At 44.1% G+C, this 21,994-nt stretch overlaps 1 protein-coding gene across 3 annotated transcripts in view; it reads left to right on the forward strand.

Moving 5' to 3' along the window:
- syngap1b (synaptic Ras GTPase activating protein 1b) overlaps nucleotides 1–21,994 on the forward strand; it is a 142,783-nt gene that overhangs the window by 96,071 nt on the left and 24,718 nt on the right. For all 3 annotated transcript variants that reach the window (XM_086217831.1, XM_086217832.1, XM_086217833.1), the window contains exons 5-10: nucleotides 7,266–7,747; nucleotides 10,854–10,975; nucleotides 17,270–17,423; nucleotides 17,772–17,870; nucleotides 20,157–20,396; nucleotides 21,595–21,930. In XM_086217831.1, coding sequence (XP_086073957.1) covers nucleotides 7,266–7,747; nucleotides 10,854–10,975; nucleotides 17,270–17,423; nucleotides 17,772–17,870; nucleotides 20,157–20,396; nucleotides 21,595–21,930 — 1,433 coding nt within the window. The remainder of the gene's footprint in view (nucleotides 1–7,265; nucleotides 7,748–10,853; nucleotides 10,976–17,269; nucleotides 17,424–17,771; nucleotides 17,871–20,156; nucleotides 20,397–21,594; nucleotides 21,931–21,994) is intronic.

Genomic DNA, 21,994 nt, shown 5'->3' on the forward strand with positions numbered 1-21,994 from the left:
CTTGCGTGAGCAATGAAACATGCGTGGTGACGTCATGTGCGATAAGGGAATTGTCAGCAAAATTGGCAAATAATTCCAAGGAATTGAAACACTGGGAACCAGTTCTCAACAAGAACCAGTTTTCAATGCCCTTCTCCAGGAAGAAATCACTCTGAAATTTCCTCAGGGTCAAGTTGTTAATCCAGAGGTTGTTGCTGAAGTTGTGGCTGGTTGTGCTACGAATGGACGCTAACCACTTGATCCAGGGTGACGACTACTTCCAGTGAAAAGAGCAAATCCTGTGCTGTTCCAAGAGGGCAAAGGCCTGCTGTAGACATTCATTTGTCCTTTCCATTATTTTGCCGGACGTTCATAAAAACAACCTGAGCTTGTCAGTGTGAAACAGAAGCACTTTTATTGGGCGTAATTTCACAGAAGCCAGCTGCCCCATTGGAATACAGTACGTGCTTTTGAGGATGCAGGTATCTTTGCCTTTGCTCCATTCTGGAGAGATTCTTTTTAAAGTTTTTCTCTTATTTTCATCACTCACTTAGACCAAAACAAAGTTAGGAAGATAGGGTCCAGATTGACAAAAAAATGAAGTTCCCCTTTAATATGTGCAGCACATACGCATACATGTACTGTAGGTGTGGCTGAATTAATTTTGTTTAGGCAGCACTCGATGTATTAATGATGAAACCAGTTAATTGATTACAGGTAATAATTAAAGCAAGTACAACGTTTATTTAACCAGGTTGCTGAGATGAACTGTTCTTTTTGAAGGGCAACCTGGCCATGGACGCCACCGTAAACACAGACAAACATGACTGTCACATGCTGCAAAGCAGCGAACCCAATATGCAGGTAATTTGTAAGACAAGGTCAAAGATGTAAACCTAATTTAGATCCAGAAACAACTGTAGTTTTGTCAAACGATTTCAATGACAGTTTATGAGTAATCACATCGACCAAAAGCGCAAATTTCTTGATCCTTTAAAAACTGAATTAACCTTCCCTGAGGTAATCCGCTCAGAGAGTGTCGGCTCTTTCTGCTCGTTATTCCAGGAAGAGCCGATGATGTATTTAGATGCTTTTTTGCCTGATTCTGTTCTCACTCTGGGGACCACCGACTGTACAATATAGTGAGGGTATTAAGTGTGAAGATTTATTCTCATTAAAATACATAAGGTCAGTCACGAGTTTGTATTCTCAGATGAATGTAGTGTGTTGCAAAAGATTGGCTATTTTTCATAAGACTTTATGTAACATCTGTCCAAGGACCATATACTAACACACACCCCCTCCCCCCTTTTTTTTTTTTTTTTTAAATGCCAACTCTGGTTTACAGCATCATTTCTTGGAATGCATTTTCCCTGTTGGATAAATCAATACATATTTTGTAGTCAATTAGTTGATGCATTACGAACAGCGACAGAGCTCACGGTCAAACTTACACGCTTGGTTTTAGAGCACGTTTGCTCTACATACAGAAAATTACCTGCACTAATGTACAGGACGGAGCTGGACATTTAAATTGGGATACCTTTACCTAGAGCATCTTCTGCTCTCGGTAAGCCATTGTGTTGCAGACCTGTGTGCCTTTGAAATTACAGTCATGATTTATATACTACAGGCTCTAAATCGACAGTAATCTGCCCTCTGTGGCCAAAGACAAATTGTTAATATGCCCAGTTCAGATGTTTCCCACACATCTGGGTACATGCAGAAGAATCGGAACAAAGGCAGGCACTGTGTCTGAGCCGGGGAAGTCTAAAAATATCGTGTTTTGGAGGTCAAACTGTATTTAAATCCCACCACTGCTTTAGAGTCTCTTTGGAGATTAAGAAAGTAAATGCCTGCATGGCGCACGGGGAACTTGCTCAGCAACTTTGGAATGAAATGTAAAGTGAACACAAAGTGCTGCAAGTTTTCTCTGTACGAACATAATGCTTAGAAAGAGTTCATCAGTTGTGAAGACTAGTATCATTAGGAGGGTTTTTTTTTTATGCTGTTTAGGGTTCACTTGAATATTTGGAAGCATGCTGTCTCATTTATCACAATATTCGAGCCTCCTACACTTAAATTACACTTTCCCCTTTTACCTCTCTGACCTTAAATGATGCTGTGGAAATTCTTAAGGCCAGTTTGGACTAAAGGTTCAGGATGGGAGGATAAGTTGAAACTTGCAAACTCTTGCCATGCACCTGTCTGCAACATTCTTGATACTCGCCAGTTTAGAAAGTGGCTTTGTTCTCATGGACGTGGATATTCTGACAGTAACGTGATTAAGGCGGTACTCTAAGACGCTGCCACAATGAACAGCATTTTCTGACAACCTTAACCAGAATAAGGGCATAGTCAGAGTAAGAGATAAACAGATGAAGATGTGGAGTATTCCCTCTTCATGGTGAATCTGTGGTGTAAACTGGCCCCCAGACACACTCCCACACTTAAAAATGAGGTGGTTTTTTTTTTTTTTTTCATTGCACTTTCTCAGGAAATACAAGAGCTGCACAAAAAAAAGCAGACAAATACTTGGATGATCTTCAACAGAGATCAAGGCTTCCACCCCAATGAAATTCTCCATTGGAGGATGTAATCAAACATGGGCTCTCTGCTAATCTCATGACCAGGACCAGGACCAGGTTTTCTTTTTTGGGATCGTGCACTAACACTCGGGCCGCTCTTCCTTCCTATTGCTTATCCTCCAAAAATAGCCCTAACTTTGCTTTTGTTACCGTTAGAAAGTCGGATGCCAGTTGAATCCTAAAACACTTCTCTCGTTGGCACAATCTGCTCCTCCAGAGGATACTAATGAGTTTGTGAAACAATAAATTCGGAGGAGGATGTTTATCACTGTTTCAAGGCCTTTTAATTGAGATGGTTGCCCTTATGGTGCATACATAACGATGGCACAGCCTCCACGGTACAGGCCACCACCCATAATAACGACTGTTAATTAACATTTCTTCTGTGAAACTGCGAGTGGTACAATGAGAGAACGTCAAATGAATAGTGGAGGAAATCCTCCTTATAGTTCTCGAGTAGGCTCTCATTAAAGACAGTGAATTCCTTGAACTATGCGGTCCACCATCGACTAAAACCAAAACTGCTCTTGCCGTCCTGGAAGTGTAGGTTATTTTTACTCTAATGAAATAATTTGCTTTTATGCAACCCTGTTACAAAACCCAGTTTCAAGGAGCTAAAAATTAACTTTTCATACAATTACAATCAGCCATCAAAAGCACTCTTGACACCTTTGAACAAGTCTAGATGTTGAGTTTTCTGCTGTGATTTGTCAGCAGCCTTTTTATGTAAGCCTGCTTTAGAGGGGTTATTTTAGAAGACTCCTCCACCAGCAGTCAGCCAGCCAACCTACACTTTCATCTGGACAAAGAGACACTAGCCATGTCTCGCCTGAGCAGCAAACACATTCATGTCTTTCCCTCCCTACGTTGGTTGGATCAAAAATGTTACAATTTCAGCTAGAAAGATGGGCGCCTAAAAAGATTTCCATTTGGACAGGTAAATGAAAGCGAGTGAAAAGACAGAGCTGATGAAAATAAGAGAGGAATACAGAGGAAAATGGAGGGTGCTAGAATGGCACATACACTGAAGTGGAGGGATAAAGAAGATAGAATGGAAACTAGAAGATGGTAAGAAAAAATAAAATGAGCAAAAGAGGAGAGAGAGATGGGTATCTGAAGAGAGGTAGAGGGATAAATGCACTATTTGAATTATGTAAAATAGCTGCGTGGGTGAGAGGAGGTGTGTGTCTGAATGTTGGTGTGTGTGTGTGTGTGTGTGTGTGTGTGTGTGTGTGTGTGTGTGTGAGACAGACGAGGCTGAGAGAGGAAGGAAACAGCAGAGATGGATAACATGATCAACATGATGAGTCTGTGTGAGGTGCAGGAAAAAAAAGAATGTAAGAACAAACACACCAATGTGACCAGCTTCTACTTGAGTCGCTGATATCATGACGCTGATGGAGCAGGGAGAGACGCGCAGAGACGTAAAGTAGCCTTTGATATGATTCCGCCGCAGCTTGGTGACAAGCGCTGCTACATAGCTGGTTCTTCCGGCTGCGTCACCTCCACCGACGAGCTCAGGTTTTTGGTGGCGTTCGTCTGTTTATCCATCAGCAGGATTATGTAACAACCAGGCAGATTTTTGCCAAACCTGGTTGAAGGGTGGCAGATCGGCCGAGGAAGGACCCATATTGCTTTGTTGATGTCCTCCTCCTAGAAGGTAGACCCGACCCATCTCAGAACCAGTCAGCATTACCTTACGAGCTAGGCGATGGGTGACTATCAGTTTCCTTAATCAGTGTTACCATGGCGAGGCAGCTGGTTCCGCCGCTGGTGAGGTAACTGAACTCCACGTGCTCAGATCTTTTCCAAACTTTACACATTTGGTGAGTCTTGGCCGGGAGATGTCTACAAGCTGAATTTTCACATCCTGAAGGTTCACCTTTAACGGATGTGCACGCCGCCAGGGATGGTTTCACTCTCCTCTGTTGGAAATCAGCAGCTTGTTGACCGTTTCTCTCTTTTCTGCTCTCACGAGTATAATTTACTGCATTTATTCCTCACAAGAACCCAGGGAGTAGCCAACATCTTCTGGTGATCATCCATATCGTTTTATGTGACTGTTCTGCTGGCAAGAGGTCCCAGTTCCTCCATGTTTCTCACAGAATTTGTGTGTGAAAATTGATAAATGAGCAGCAGAAGCCACATGTAGACCATGGCGTGATATGACGCTGCGCCATGTCATCAATATTGTGTCTCCTATGTTTGGTTGCACCACAACATTTCCACTTGTTTAACCTGAGTTGGAATCCTGTGGGCTTTGGTGTGTTCCATGAATCAAACTCTTAAGTCTACTGTTTAGGTGGAACTGATTGGTATATTTGATGATGGTTATAATGGAGTGTTGCGTCTTTGGGTCAGTATTTGTGTTCACAAGGTTCTCAGGGCTGTACTCTGATGTGTTGCGTGGTACTGGTATGACAAACAGAAACTTGTAGTCATGGTAAACAAACCGGTGGTGGGCGGATGTGGTCTGGAGCAGAGGATCACGCACGCGTGTCCACCCGCATTGAAAGAAACGAGGGAATTCTAACTTAAATATCCAAATGAATAGAATGTGTAAAGAACCTTTGTGTTCCCATCAAGCTTCACTGTCTCAAAAGCCTGTTTAAAGGAATCCAAATAATGCTCTATTTTGCACGAGGACTACTGAGGAGTTGCAGCAGTGCAGAAATAATGATATCCTCCGGTTTATGATCAAGTACAGTATTAACACACACTACAAACAAGAACTGGCCCTTAACATTTGATGTCAGAACACTCCAGTCTCTGTCAATTTACATTACCATCTTCCAGACGTGCGACGCTGTCAGCTGCATGAGAGCAAACATATTTACACCGCATCAAGACTGAGGCGGTTTCCTGCATGTGTCATACTTGAGTCCAAGGGAAAAACATTTTAGCTACAATATAGATATTAATGCCACCCAGCTGAAAACACTTCACATTAAATTATTTTAATGATAGGTACCATATCTGCCAGGTTAGAGGAGGGTCTGTAAAAATAGGGATACATCACCTGTAACTTGCTGCTTTATTTCACGAATCCGTCACTGGATGAATGTAGAATCGGTAATCTATCGCTTTAGTCCATCAGGTCCTCAGCCTGAATGAACATGGCGGGAATGTGCTTGGTCCCTCTGATGTGATCCATCAGCACAGGTCCTGGATTTCTACTTCGGCAAAAGAAACCTTTATTGCTACTGCTGGAAGTTTCAAGTGTTCCGGCTCTGCTCTGGTACATCCCTGTCCTTCCATGTGCTGACATGGATTGTCGTATGTAGGGAAAGCAGCAGTGGCAAAGACCCCCCGCAGAGGACTGAACAAGTGTGCCAAGGACAAGCTGGAGTTGAGTGGAGATGGTTTGCAAGACAGCACGCAGAGGAAGTAAGAAACATTGGCAGTTTTGAAAACAAAAGGCATCTTGAGTGACATCTGACAGTCGAGTCTGTTGAAGGGAGTTGGGCTGGCTGCACTGACGCCATGCTGTGTTTTATGCTGGGTCAGTGGTTGGGATGCTTTTGGTGTGGTTTTGCTGCAGTCTCTGTTCACCCCTGTCTCACTTCTGAAGGGTAACTACAGTCATTACGGGCACAGAGCTAGCGTGAGGCTAGCAATGCATGATTTCAGCGTCACCCTTCTTCTCTTTTTGGCCTTGACGATGTTTGAATATCGGCTGCAACGTCTGAAGTCCTGTTTAGACGCTTGTTAGTAAGTGCAGTTTTTCAGACGCAGAAAAATCTCAGTGCAACATTTCCCGTTATATTTTGTGCTGTAGAACAAATCTTACAATTATATTATACTGGTTTAAACCACTGACTTTTTGTCAGACTGAAAACACATTTATAAATCCCTCTAAGTTGGAGAGGAGGGAGCCAGACATTCAACAGTGCAAACTTACTGTGTGTCTGGGATTTAGTACTCCTTCCTGCGCCACCCTATTAGTAGCATACTCAGGAACTTTGTCTGGAGGACGCTGCTGTGGAGCCATTGTTGTTGTCATTTCACTGAGTTCACCGAGGTTTGTTATAAAGGACGACACCGACGAGGAATCTGAAGACTCACATACTTGTGTTATCACTTTGGCGTAGTTGGTTAGTGCAGGCCAACCGGGCCTCCTGTGGTTTGTCTCCTGCTTTTCTAAACTCTCCGTTAACACTCGCAGTCATCCATCAAGTGTATGGATGAGATTATTCCCCCACTGACCAATTCAGTGCATTAGGTACCGACTCGCAGACGGAAGCCAATAAGTGCTTTGTTTGCTTAATGCTCACTCCTTGCTGTCCATACATCACTGGGCCCCTCCCCTCACCACCTTTACATCCTCCTCATCTGACGTCCAGACAGATAATCTTTCTCCTCTACAGTGTTGTGTTACTCACCTCATCAACCCCTCAGAGGAAGGTGTGTGTGTGTTTGTGTGCGTGCGCGCACGCGGAGGCAGCAGTGACTCCACATGGTCCTATTTCACACCTTTGACCTCTATCTTTGCTTCATTTGCTTTGGTTTTCCTTCATTTCTTTAGATGGGCTGTCAATAAAAGGCCTCCCGTAGCTGTTTACCTCGAGGATGGTCTCATCTGTGTCTCTCACTGCTCTCGCCGTAATTTTTGTTCTGTCCTCATTTCACCTTTGATGTTTCCGTTCTGCTGGTGTGTGTTACTGTCTTACCTGTCGACCTCCGCTCTGTCTCTCTCAGATCATCGCCCCCGGCGGAAGAGTATAGCCACAGGGAAGCAGCCCAGCATGGAGGTCCCTCCCACTGCCCCCCTTCAACCCTTCCGACAATCCGTGAGTAATCCTCCCTGTTCCCGGCCTCACTCGCTGCCTCCATCCCTCTCGCTGTCCCTCCTCCCTCCTCCTGCCCTGGGCCCGCAGCACACCTGTAGCCGCCGGGCCAGCGGTACCCCGCCTCACCCTTTCCCCCTCTCCCTAGCAATGTCTCCCTCCCTCAATTTGTGCCAGCTGCAGCACCAACAAAAGGGCTCCAAGAAGGGGCCCGGCACACCCCCTATGCCCCGCTCGCTGCCCCTGTCCCCTTCCCTGTCCTTCACCCTGCCTCACTCGCCTGCCGCCTCCTCCTCCTCCTCCCCCTTCTCATACTGGGGCGTGGACTGGAGGGCTGCCGGTTCGAGTCCTGTGGCAGGAGGAACGTTCATTTCGCCACTGCCCCCTGTTGAGGTATGTGAAACAAACATGGCACATGTGTGTGCGTGTGTGTGTGTGTGTGTGTATGTGACTACTCAGATTACTGGGTTTTAGTCCAACTCAATATTGTAGTTGATGCATGGTGTCTAGAATCTACATAGTTGATGGATTATTTTCTAACCTTTCCAGGCAGCCGTTGGTTTCTGTTCTATCCTCCACGGGATCCTGAAGTGTGTGGAAACACATTAGTCTGCAATGTCAAAGATACTTCAGCTCTTTGTGTTGATGCAGTTTAATTGTAGGTGGATTTAAAAAGTTTACAGTGCATTTTGTCTGTTTGCCCAGTTAAGACGTATTAAATATGAACATAAATTACCAAATAAAAATGGATATAGCCTGGGGAGGATGAAATAAAAGAAGAAATAAATGAATGAAGTTAAATGAGACAGAAGTTAATGAGGTCTTCAAGACTCATTTCACTGTCTGTCATACGCGGGACAAGTGCACAGCACAATGAAATCACATGACGTCTGGCTCGTGAATGTTGTCTTTAATATCCCAGAAATTCTAAGTAAAGAATAAAAACACAACATCATGTAATTGCTTCCCTACATAAGATGCGTCAGTAGGTTTTCTCTGTGTCAAAATCCATGACTCAACTCACGTTCCGGAGTCCGTTGATGGATTTTCACATCACACTGAGAGGAGAGAAAACCGCTGGATGTCTGGACTACATGCAAAGGCAAGGTGACTTGTATGAAAAAGGCTAAAACACGTTAAACAACTTGTATGTTTTTTTTTAATGAATATGAAACCACGTGCAATATAAAAGAATGTGCTGTCACTGTTCCTCTCGGGATCATCGTGTTTGTCTTTGTACCAGAAACAACCTCAGTCAAACAGGCAGAGAGGAGCCGGCAGCGAAAAACACGTTTTGGACAAAAATAATCTGTTTACTGTTTTTCTCGTGATGACAGAACCTCAGTCACAAGTTATCAAACATGCGCATAACGGCCAGTTTGGTGTCTAGGTTTGTGCCAGCGGTGCTCATCTCCTTTCCATGATTTCTGCTGGTGTTTGCACACCACCGTGGCTGGAAATAGCAGGACTGTTTACTGTCCCCGTCAGCTTGCACCGACTTGAAAATTGCAGAAGCCAGATAATCCATTAGAGTAAGTGTGAGGACTCAGTTTGGCTTGGTCAGAGTGTTTCATCATTATTTCATAGCAGCTGAGTTTTCATATCAATATTTCAGGCTCTCTGATTGTATGAGCAAGCTTTAACAGCTGGAAGTGTCGCCGTGGAAACCTTGGAAGGATGCAGACTTTTTCAGCCGTCAGGCTTATTGCTTCACTCTCTGCTTTCTACCAAAGCAAATTATATGGTGACAGAAGGAAACGCAAGTATTGGTTTAAATCATTTTCCTGGAATAACATCACCTTGTAGTGCTTTGAGCTGTCTTTGTGAAGCCGTTTGACAAACTTAACGTTAGAAATGTGGACATTAGCAAATAAGCAGAAGCACTAAGTGATCTTCTCCTTTTATAGTAGGGTGAAATTAGCACGACACTGTCCACGGGCTGAGCAGCTCTGCACGCACTCGCAGCCACTAAAGATATCCCCCCCCCCCCCCCCCCACACACACACACACACACGCACGCACACTCCTGCCTCTCTTTATTTTGGCTGATTGTGATTCAGGTTTTTCTCTCTCCGCATCGAACACTTTGACTTTTTGAGACTTATAGTGTCAGACGGAGCGGCTAATCAAATCAGATTTAGTCATGCAGGCTATTAGCTTGGAACCAGCAGATGGAGCCAAGTCTTTAGTCATATCCTCAAGACAGGCTTCAAAGCCATTTGACTCATGCCAGATGACAAGGTGTCATTTCCCTCCAGTCATTCTCTCACTCAATAAGGCTGCTGTGCTATAGGTATATAAATGATATTACTCCCGTGCACCTGAGAGCTGAACCAGTGGAGAGTTTTTAAGGCGGAGAGGTGGATAAGAAAGAAGAACATTAAGTGATATTTCATGCCTGTCTGGAGGCACTGAAGCGCTAAAATACTTTCATAGTAAACATTTTAGGCGTTTTTTTTTCTTTTTTTTCTGAGAAGAATTTGACATTTAAGGTTTAGAAATAAAAGTAACTTTACAAAAGTAGATGAAAAGATTCCTAGAATGGGTGAACAATTACAAACAAAATTAGAAGAAATTCCTTTTTTTAGCGTATTGAGTGGTATTTTTAATTATATTAGTATTTTAACTCTAAGTTATGATGTGCCATTTAAGGTGCGGTTAGATTAAATTTAATTAGATGTGTTTAATTTGCTGAATCTCATTGATTTTATTTATTTCATTTATACATAAAAATGCACATAGTTCATCTATTTTTTAAATCATCAGATATGTGTTATGATGTCTTTATATATAAAAAAAGGCTTTTGAATGTACTTTAACTTTTTTTCAAATAAGTGACACTATATTAGAAGATCAATGAAACCTCATGATCAATGAACCAAATTGCCCCTAACAAGAAGGAATGACAATGATAAAACAACGTTAACAGGAACCAATACGTGAAAATGTCCTTCATCCTTGCTATTCCTTCCTCGCGGTTGACCGTCAGCTGTTTCTGCTCGTTCCACTGGCTTCTTCTTCTTTGAGATGTTCACGGTGAAGATGGTGGTAGTTGTGTGGAACGAGTAACTTCCAGATCCAGTGTGTGGGATTGTGTGGTGAAGTCCTGCTGTGAAACTCCTGCTGCTGCTGCTGTCGTGTGGGACTGACTGGCTCACTGCTGCCCACCACAGGCTCTGCCACAACACTGCAGGTCTCTGTGGCCAAATGCAGGTGTATAACTTCACGTTGATAATAAATTTACCTTCTGCTCTCCCCCATCACGCATCCTGTGTCTCATTTGTGTGTCTCCATCTGATTTCTGTGTTCCTCAAATGCGTCTTGACACAAACCCCGCTGACTCCACTCCACTCGTCCTCCTCCAACAACTCCAAACTCTCCTCCTCGCCGCTAATATCATGCCAATCACTCCTCCGCCTTTGTAACCCCTCGCCACGCGCATCGTCCCTCTCTTCCTCCATCTGTCCGCCCTTTTTGTTCCTCTCCTTCACCGCTCCAGAGTTTCCTCAGTAGAAGGTTGAAGGGCTCCATCAAGAGGGCTAAGAGTCAGCCCAAACTGGACCGAACCAGCAGTTTCCGCCACATGATCCTCCCCCGCTTCCGCAGCGCTGACCAAGACAGGTCAGTGAGGAAGTGTGTGTACGTGCATGAGTGTGTGTTTTGTCGTATGTGCATTAATCTGCTGCGTCCGGCAGTGTTGGTTGGTAGAGGGTGAACTGCCAAACCTCCCAATCTTTCTCGGTGTACTTCATTCATTTTTAGTCAGAAGATTTTACTTCCTGTCTTAGGAGTCTTAACCACCTGAGCGGCACATCACTGGGATGTGATCGCTTGTTTTCAGGGCATGCATCTCATTTCTGGAAAATTAACTAGCAGATTTTCACGTGTTCCATTAGCAGGCACTTAATATTTAGTGAATTCATGCTGCAAGTGTGCATGTCTGGATCATTACACACGGAGGAAGGCCTCTTCTCCTCTCAGATTCACTCTTTACCTTGCGTCTTGTCGCAAATCTTTTTTCCTTCTTTTTTTTTTTTTTTTTGCATTGTAAATTAGACAAAGATTTCAACTCCATCTCATAGAAACTCGTGAAATGACCACAACCTGTAAACACTGCGTGACGTCTGTTCAAATAATTTACCTGCACCCCGGAGTCACTTTGGGTCCTTTAGTCTGGTAACACTGAGCGCGTCAGTAAATCTGTTCTGTGTCCAGAAATGTTCATTCGGTCATCGGCCGCCGACAGAAGTTGAATGAAATCACATCCACTGTCGGGAAGTAGTGTTTTACAGCGGAGGCTGAGTACGAAGCCCTGGAGAGACCACGGGGACATTAGTTTGGTTTTCGTGTGTATGTATTTTCATGTATTTGTCATCAGGGCACAAGATTTGATTTATTCCCTCAATTCTGTTATTTTTTTTAAAGCCCAAATCACACTTTGTTCCCACAGTTTATGTACTTTGAGGCCATAACATAAAATTTCAATTTCAATCCTTCAATTTAATTGATTTTAAGCTACCATATTTAACTATAACATGAAATAACTGAATTGATAAAACAAGTAATATCTCACAGCCACCGGTGAGTTGAAGTGAGGGAGCGACTTCTATCCCGTTCAGGGTCCCCCCCCCCCCTTCTGTTCTTTTCCTTTATTGCGACTCTGCGAGTCCTGATGTTTGAGGTTCAAGCTGTCCTGATGGACCTGCAGCAGGACTCAACCTCCCCAGCCTGCCTCCTACGGTGGTCTTCCTTGTGTTTTAACCGCAGTAATCACCGCCTGTCGCACGACTTTGCTGAAGCAGGGAATTAGCGAGCCCACCAGGAAAAGGTTGCTCAGTGATTTATGTAATGCGCCGCCACCACCGTGTAATGCGCTGCGATGAAGTCATGGTCATTTCACATGCATTCTGTCAGGTCACTCTGACTTTGTTTTTTTCTTATTTCTTCTTTAGTAATATTATTTTTCAGCATGCAATCTTTTTTTTTTAAATATATATATATATAAGTACAATTACATCGCAAACAATTAAGATGTCCATCTACAAGACATCTGTTTTGGAAGCAGATCTCAGGACGGAGCACAACAACACAGCCGGCGTTGAAAAGTATAAAGCAGTCAGGAGTCAGCATCCGTTAGAGGAAAAGCTCATTCTTATTCCATGAGTAATGTGGAGGAGGCTGCACATGACATCTGTTATTTTATTGTGTTGGAAATGATCATTTCATGGTGCAGGCTAGACGTGTGTTTACCGGCGCTGCTCTTTTCCTGGAAGTTGTATTGGAATTTGGACCTATGAACGCAGGAACACGGCACCTGTCCGTCCACAAAAAAAGGTCTGTCTTTAGCTGGCTGTTTATTTTACACTCTCACGCCCCGGTGTGCAGTGTCACTTACAATTAAAACACTCAGCACCGTCACCGTTTCTCTGCTGGTGCAATGAAAACACGTCCCCCTGTCTCCATGGTGACCAACAAACAGCCATATGGCGGCTGCACATACCATAATGAGTCTGTGGGAGATTTGCTTAATTATACCGCCTCTGTATCGTGTAGATAGTTGCAGCAGAACTGAAAGTATTCAGATCAGACTCTGATTTGGTTGGTGTTGATTGAGGAAAGTTTATTTGTTTTCTGGAAGGGGGAGGGGGGAGGTTTTGCTCCCCCCTCCCCCTTCCCTTGTGAAGGAGGAGGAGAAACAAAAGATTGCATTGAATGAAAAAAAAAAAAAAAAAAAAAACAACCCCTGAAGTTTGCTGAGTTCGAATAACGGTGTCAAGTTGTTTGTTTGACAGCCTCGTGTTCGTTGGGATTCGAGCAGCTTTTTCTTTTTGTGCGAACGGAACGTCCGAGCTGCCGCCAAACATCCCCTCTGCTCTCCCGGGCGTCTCCTGATGAATGTTGGAGATCAGCGAACACTACATCACCCCACGGTGTCACGAGTGTTTTGCCTCTTGGGTTCATTTATAAGCTTCTACTTAGCAATGACAGAGGAGACAAACTTCAGGTGTGAACAAGGTCGTGTTGATACCATAAACACGGGGCAAAAGTGCACCCGGGAGAGGCTTTTTCAGGCCAGGTGTCTGCCGAGGTGCATTCCCGCATGATTTATTCATTTGGGAAGGTTGTAGATGTCTATTATCCCCGGTTGGTCTGAGGAGGCACAGAGCTGAGAAGAAAAAAGGAAAAAAAAAAAAAAAAGTCAAGATTCTTGTGAGGTCAAGGTTGTTTGCAGAGACTCTCGTGGCTAATATCTGTTTTCACTCTTGATGTTTCTAACCACGATGCAGCTTTCTTCATTGGTATTCTCCTTTTTTTTTTTTTTTAATCTTTATTCATCCAGGGAGGGTTTTGTTGAGAACACATGCCCTTTCTCAGCACGCATAGAAATTCACGCAGCCATAAACATGTCTCTGCGCTCCCAAACAGGCTCTAACATCTGCTTGTTTGAAATATTGACTGTTTTGGAAGTAATTACTTTGATTTATTGCTACTGTAAATGTCAAAGGGATCTGGGATCATCCTCCTTTATTCAGAACTGTCGTGTGGCTTCCATAACTCAGACACCTCGAGTAAAGTTCATCAAAGTTTATGCGGTATGTTTCCGATTTGATTTCATCGTTGATTCAGTCATCAGTTTATCATTCGGCCTGTAAAATGTCAAGAAGTCGTCAGCAAAAGCACAATTTCGCCTGGAGTGTCATTAATAATGGCTCTTTTTTCTTTTTTTTTCTTTTTTGCCAGATTATGGGCCAAAGCTAACGTGCGTGCAGTTTATGAGGAAACAAAACAGAGGGAATCGTCACATCTGATGATCGCTAAATGAATGAGCAGTCACAGAAACTGCAGTTTGTTCATGTTCTGCCAACCAAAATAACATTTCTGAACCAGAAATTGTGTGTTTATAAGAACAACAACAGCAGCAGCAGCAGCAGCAGCAACACAACCGCCAGATTTGATTCATTGTCACAAAGGAATGGTCTGAGTCAACAGCAGGACGATGCGAAAGTGCTTTAAAGGCTGATTGCGGCAGTCTTCACCCTGGAGGGCCCTATTTTCTGCTGTTCCCACCTCCTCCACCTGTCCCACCCCCTTCTCTCATCGCTCCGTTCTAGTTTGCTCTGTCTGTGGTCCATCATCTCTGAAGTGCTTTCATCTTAGTCGAACATCTCCACGGCCCTGTTATCTCAGACCCTCAGAACCCCCAGAACCCCCCGGACCCCCCGGACCCCCGGACCCTCAAGCACAGCACGGCGGTGGTTTGATGTTGATCGGATGAACCGTCCTTGAGGAAGCCACGCTAACGTCATTTGTGCGGTCGGACACGTACACAGAGATTTCCTGCATGTCTAGTGAGATTAAACTGGAGATTAAATATTTGTCAATAAATTATTACACTAATCTAACTAACGCTAATCATCTGAGCTCCTCAGCTCAGCGACGTGTGCTCATGTTGACACTTGTTCTGCTTGATGGTTTGTTATTGCAGGTAGGAACTACACGTGTTCTCTTTGATATTTACATTTATTTCGTTTACAAATGAAGTCTTCGCTTCTCGGTGCTGAGGTTGTTGGATAGATTTGGTTCAGCAGTTCTGTGTGCGCCTGTGTGTGTGTGTGTGTGTGTGTGTGTGTGTGTGTGTGTGTGTGTGTGTGTGTGTGTGTGTGTGTGTGTGTGTGTGTGTGTCTCCCCACACCTTGCTTATAGACCTTGTTTTACCTCCGGCACTCTTTCTTTTAATCCCTCCTCTCCAGCCTTCTCACATCCTTCCTTCCTTCCTCCTTTCGTTCCTCTAATCCGTGCTCTCACTCTCTTCATCTCCAAAGGATCCTCTGTTTACATAATCAATTCGATTTCCTCTGAGAGACATTCTCCCTCACTTCTTCCTCTCAGCCTTCGTACTCTCGTGACCTCCCCCCACTCCTTCGCTCTCCTCCTCTGTGTGTTCCCCACAATCTGACTCATTCCTTTGGGTCTATTTTTATCTCTCTTTCTTTCTCTCTTTCTCCCTCTCTCTCTCTTTCTCCCTCTCCCCCCCCCCCTCTCTCTGCCCCCCCCCCCCCCTCGGTCTCCTACATGTAATCAGTTGATGAGCGTTGTGATTGAAAGTAGACAAAAGCATTGCCAGCGCAGTGGAGAAGCTGAGAGCCCAACGCAGCCCAGAGGATATACAGTATCTTTTTATTTTTTAATCCCTCCTTTTCTTCTCTGACTGCTTCGTCACACCTGACCGTCCCTCCTCGTCCTCTGGTTAGACTCGCTGTGTCGTCATCGGTCTGTCTAAGTGACTTTGTGACTGTCAGCTGAGCTGCTCTGTGTTTTTATTGCCCTGTGTGTGTGTGTGTGTGTGTGTGTGTGTGTGTGTGTGTGTGTGTTTGTGAGTGAGTGAGTGTGTAGGTGAGCAGGAATGTGAACCATGTCGGTCAGGATGAATGGTTTTTATGAAGAATCACTGATTTTTAAAAAAAAAAAGCTATTAAATGTTTAGGTTTGCCTGAAAGGAGTGGACACATCTTTCAAATCAGCTGCGACCCAAAACTGAGATTGTCAGATGAGTGTTTGCTGCCGTTGGACAACCAGTCCTCCTACGTTTAATGAGCTGGCAAAGGTAGACGGAGCAGTGACACACAGCGCAGACTCTTTCCCTTTGATCGTGTGTCATTGCTGACATGTTAAGAGCAATTATTTACATTTCAAACAAGATTCTAATGAGCTTTTCAAAATAAGAGTGCGGGATCAGCCATTTAGCAGTCCATTCAGTTTGCACGGGTTCTCTTTTTTTTGTCTTTAAAATACAACTCGTTGAATATGGTGGCGCGAAACGCTTGGATCTCTGTCCACTTTATGGTTGCATGTTAAATAATTTCAAGCCGATAGTTTCAGAATGTCTCCCAACTTTTTAGCTGTGTGGTCTACTTCTTCTCTGTTATTACCGTAGAGGGTTAGTAGCGTGGCTGCATAATTACTCGCCACTATTGGCACCGATCGACGAGGGTGGACTGTCCTGGGACCGACTGAAACACATGTAATTATTTGTCTTTAAAGGGAAATCTAACATTGCTTGGACAGACATCTTCCTGGTTTGTATCCACCACTCCTCCACGGCGCATTGCGTATTTTGCTTTGCTCACTCACTGAACTTCACAAATATTCGACGAGGCAAAAACTGTCTTTATTTGAGCGTCTCTTTTTTTTCTTTTTTTCTTGGCCCTGCACATTGATAACGTGGATATTTTGGACTGCTTTCTTCACTGTGTTGCACAGAACTTTGTCATTCATTAAAGGAACATGGCAACTTTTTAGGAAACGAGTTCATTCGCCGTGTTCCTCAGAGCCAGACAAGAAGATTGCTGCCCTTCCCTCCTGGAAGGTCGAGAAGAAATCCCCCTCATCTTTTTGTATGAACGTGGCCACGATTAATGGTAACAGTCGCTGGTTTTGTCAAACATTTTGCTAACCAACATTTTTGATTTGCATCAAATCACTGCTTCCAGTTGGTGAAGTGGTGGGTTTCATGCTAAAATGACGATTTTAAATTGTTACTTCACAGCGATGGCTGCATTCATTTTCTATTCGAAGTAAGGCAGGCAAATATTGCTTTGGAGAAAGTACACGAGTATTTGAATTTTGATGGAGCAATGCTGACATCTCCCATCCACTTCCATTCATTGCCTTCAGCTAACGAGAGGTCAGCTGGTCTCTGTGGTTCTCAGCTCTCTAATGAAACACAAACAAGAATATTTAGCTTCTTGTCTGGCTCTGGGAAAGATGGCGTGTTCCTTTAACAAAAGATACAAATGAAATGTGGTGCCATCCTCAATAAGAACCCTATCACCCCCACCACCACCCCCCACACACACACACACACACACACTCACACTCACACACATACATCTAACAACAACTCACTCCTCCCAGGACCCGTTTGATGCAGAGCTTCAAAGAGTCCCACTCCCATGAGTCCTTGCTGTCTCCAAGCAGCGCTGCCGAGGCGCTGGACCTCACGCTGGATGAGGACGCCATCATCAAACCTGTCCACTCGAGCATCTTGGGACAGGAGTACTGCTTTGAGGTGAGAGGTCAGCTGCACAGTCTAGACAAAGAAGAGCACACTCTCTAAACAAAGTGCGGTAAATGCAATGGAAAACATTGTTCCATCCTGACAAGTGACAGGGAAGTGAAAGAGACTGTGAAATGAAAACACTTTTTTACAACTGAAAAGAAACAAGGACACTGAAATGAGCTCTAGTCTGCACACAATTTGCTGTCAGCTTTTCCATCACATTTCCATTAGAGGAACATGACAGAGGTTGAGAGTGAATTCAAGACGTGTTTTTTTTTGGGGGGGGGGGCCTTAGTAGCAGTCTCCATAGTTACTAATGGCTGTGGTTGTTGAATTTACCATTGGCTATAACCTCAGGTGACTACGGCGTCAGGAACCAAGTGCTTTGCGTGTCGCTCAGCAGCAGAGAGAGACAAATGGATCGAGAACCTGCAGAGAGCTGTCAAGCCCAACAAGGTGAGGGGAGAGAAAGGGATGCGGTAGAGGCAGAACGACGTCCCCTCTGTCTGTGTGTCTCTCTCTCTCCTCCCCGTCTCACGTCGTCGTCTGTTGCCAACAAGAGCGCACCGCTTCATTTCTCTGTGTGAACTCCATCCTTGTGTGTGTGTGTCTGAATTTAGTCACTTTTTTCCAAGCAAATATTAAAGTTGCACGAGGTCATGTTGATAGTTGGAAGATCCAAATTGTTATTTTGATGTCATGTCAATAAATCACACAGAGCGGGGTCACATTCATCAACCCAGCATGTGTCTGTGTGTGTGTGTGTGTGTGTGTCTGTGTGTGTGTGATACTGAAGGAGCAAGAGGCAAAAGATCAAACAGTTGCTGTGTTTACATGCACACTCATTCCACTACTCAGAAAATAACAATATTCTGAATTTGATGAGGCTATTTTAAACGGGATATTTTCGTATTTTCTGTTGAAGACTTTTCTGGCCAGGTTTGAAGAACAGACATTGAAACATTTGCATCGATTTACAACCTTTTAAGGCCTGATGCGTGAATGTGCTAGCTTAATGCTGCCACGTAGACCGCTAAGAGTCACTTCCCGAAATACATCCAAAGTCTTCCTAATCATTACAAATCTCACAACAAACTAAACAAACAAAACAATGAGACTTGACACGGCAACACTTGTCTGTACCTGAATGCAAAGTAAGATAAATGAAACAGCCCAATAGTGTCTGATAATTTCGCCGGACTGGAGGGAAATGACAACGACAAACTTTAGCTCCGCCCTTTGTCTTTCTGACAAGCCTTACCAGTCAGAATTTTCATGGCTGTACTGAAACAGAGTTATTCGTGGAATCTTTGTTTTCCTTTGCTATGCAAATGGCTCAATCGGAATATTGTCATTTTTGGACTAAGGACAAAAACTGGAATAAAAGTGGACTATTGAGCGTATGTGTCTGTCCACACTAGGCAATCATGTCCGGTGGGATTGTTCTCTTTTTATTTCAACTCTACTGAGAGACTGAAGCAGGGAAGATGGCATTCATGTCTTTCCTAGTGCAGCTTTAAAGTTTCAGTCTCAACTCCTCATAGCAGCTCCAAGTAAAAGCCAATATCCTTATTTTCAGATTTCATAGTTCTGTGAAAATGTCCCATATCGTCCTTTTTCTGCTATTAAAAATGCAAGATATGCAGCTTTGATGGCAAGCGGGGACGAGGAGTTATAAGCTTGGCTGAGATGAAACATCACCTGAGCTGAATGTCCAGATGCTCGGGCCGCGGGGTTCCTGGCTGAGCCCCCTTCCAAACAACACGCACATCCCAGAGCAGATGCATCGACAGAGATAAGACTCGCTGCAGAGACAGATAATCATTACGAATCTTAGCTTTCTGCAGCTTTTTAAGATCATCCCTTGTTTGAAAGCAAAGTAGCCACTTCACCTTGCTTTAATGCTCTATTAATTTTCTGATAGTAAGTGACACTGGGGAAGATGTAGCGTGATAAGACGAAGGACATGCTGGTGGTGCTGCGCTGTGTGTGTGTGTGTGTGTGTGTGTGTGTGTGTGTGTGTGTGTGTGCGTGCGTGTGTGTGTGTGTGTGCGCGCGCGCACAGTAGCAAACTGAGCCACCAGATGCCCAGCACATTCAGACAAAGAATTAATTATGCCATGTGTTTGGCACTGCTTATCAAAGAGCACGAAATTGAGAACTTAAGAACTTCGGATCTCGTGTGTTAGGCTCTATGAATGGGGACTTTAATGATCTGAACTAAACAGGGGGCTAACAACAATGACATTTCAGCCCAATTGAAATGACTCAGCCCCTGTTCGCTGAAACATCACTTTGCAATCAACCTCCCATGGGGGATGTCAAAAATAGCTTGTGCTTTGTGATCATGATTAGGAAGTGTAGCTGTCTACCACCAAACATCACCACCATTGTTCGTCCCTCATCTTTGAGGCACGCGCGCTTTGTGCTGTTTGTCTCTTTGTACTTCTTTCAGCCAGTTAGACCACTTCTCCCTGTCATGCTGTCTTGTGTCTTTGTATTCAAGTCTACAGTTGAGAGCAATTTATCAAGCACATCACACAATCGGCTCGCCGCCATGTCACCAGCCACCCCTCTCCTGCCATTAAGTCTGTTCTCCTGCAGGCTAACCTGCTGTCACTGTTGTTCATACACGCTGTCTGTGCTTACATATCGTGGGACTGCACTGTATCACATCCTCTCTTGGAAACTTGTTCTTAAGATGCTCTTGACCTGATTTGACCTCGCTTCGTCTCTGTGCAGGACAACAGCCGGAGAGTGGACAATGTGCTCAAACTGTGGATCATTGAGGCTCGTGAGCTTCCAGCCAAGAAACGCTACTACTGCGAACTTTGTTTGGACGACATGTTGTACGCACGCACCACCAGCAAACCCCGCACCGACACCGTTTTCTGGGGGGAGCACTTTGAGTTTAACAACTTGCCAGCTGTCCGCAACCTACGCCTTCATCTCTACAAGGAGACGGACAAGAAGAGACGCAAGGTAAACAAAAAAAGAGAGAGATCTGTCCAAAAATCAGGACTGGAGCTTTGCCTTGCTTTAGTTTTCTCTTCCTTAAATTTGAGGTGTTATGTGCTCAGTGTTTGAACCCACGATGAAGCATTCCTGCTTCTTATGTGGCTTTGTTTCAGTTATGAAGCCCATAGTTTCAGGGAAATGGGTGTCTAGTCTCTGTTGTGAGTGCTCCAGATTACAGACTTGAGAGAAAGAAACAGAAACAGTTGTAGTAATTGATGAAGTAATGACTGAATCATTGTCATGGATCAACAACTCCATCAACGCCCTGCAGATACTCTACTGTATTATGGCCATTTTGTGTGATTTGGTTTGATTAACCCCCCCAAGCAATTTGTGTTTGGCAGTTTTAAAGCAGCGATATGCAACTATTGGGAATTTCCCAAGATTGATTCTTACACATATAAAAGGGCGTAGCCAACATGTAGCGACCATATTTGGGTGAAAGTGTGTGTGTGTGTGTGTGTGTGTGTGTGTGTGTGTGTGTGTGTGTGTGTGTGTGTGTGTGTGTTGGGAGGGGGTGACACTCACAGGTCGCTGTGGTAACACCGTCAAGCAGGATGTTAATAACCTAAATCACACTCTGCTGTATCATCTCTTTCACAATAAATGGGACAGTTGTTTAAGTTGTCAAAGTGAACATCGTGCTGCATTGGAGAAGTCTTTAAACTAGCACATGAGAAAATAAAATCATTAAGTAAACGTTCACAGTGGTAATAAATCCACTGTGACAGAGCACCATTTTCTCATCTACTTCTATGAAACCAAATCTGAGCTCATCATCCCTTCTTTCTGTCCCTGATGAAATCTCTTCTTTTTTAAAATGCTTCTCTCTCTTACCCATTTGTCCCAAATAGTGTGGTACCCCGCCGCTTTGGCACCAACAAAATATTATTATCCTGCATCTTCTCATTCAGGCAGCAGAGGCCGCTGTTGCCACAGCAAAACCAAACTTTAGCCTCAAGAATGCCAACATAGAAAAACAGAAGTAACTTCTCGCTTCAAACTGACTCGTCACCGATTGTCCTGATATTCTGCATTCACTAACTTTTTTTTTTTTTTTTTACTTTTCAAGCTTTCAAATTATTTTATAAACTTCAACAGAAGCTTTCTAAGAATGTTGATCATGACAGGTCATCTTCTTTTTCCCCCCTTCCCCTCCAAGGAAAAGAGCACATATTTAGGACTTGTAAGCATCCCCATCTCAAGCATCACCGGACGTCAGTTTGTGGAGCAGTGGTACCCGGTCATCCAGCCCAGCGTCCTCACCAAGGGAGCTGGTGTTGGCGGGGGGAAGATCATAAACGCATCCTTACGCCTCAAATCCCGCTTCCAGACCATGAACATACTGCCCATGGAGCTGTACAAGGAGTTTGCCGAGTATGTCACCAATAATTACCGCACCCTGTGTGCTGTGCTGGAGCCTGTGCTGAGCGTCAAGAGCAAAGAGGAAGTGGCTTGTGCGCTGGTGCATATACTGCAGAGTACTGGGAAAGCTAAGGTACAGGACATGCAGTCTTCCTTCTGAAAAGACAAATAACTCATCTGTTGTTTCTGTTGATCGT

The sequence above is a fragment of the Aulostomus chinensis genome, chromosome 11 (genome assembly GCF_037954235.1).
Source record: "Aulostomus chinensis isolate RoL2024-O1b breed Wild chromosome 11, RoL_Achi_v1.0, whole genome shotgun sequence".
Lineage (NCBI taxonomy): Eukaryota > Metazoa > Chordata > Actinopteri > Syngnathiformes > Aulostomidae > Aulostomus > Aulostomus chinensis.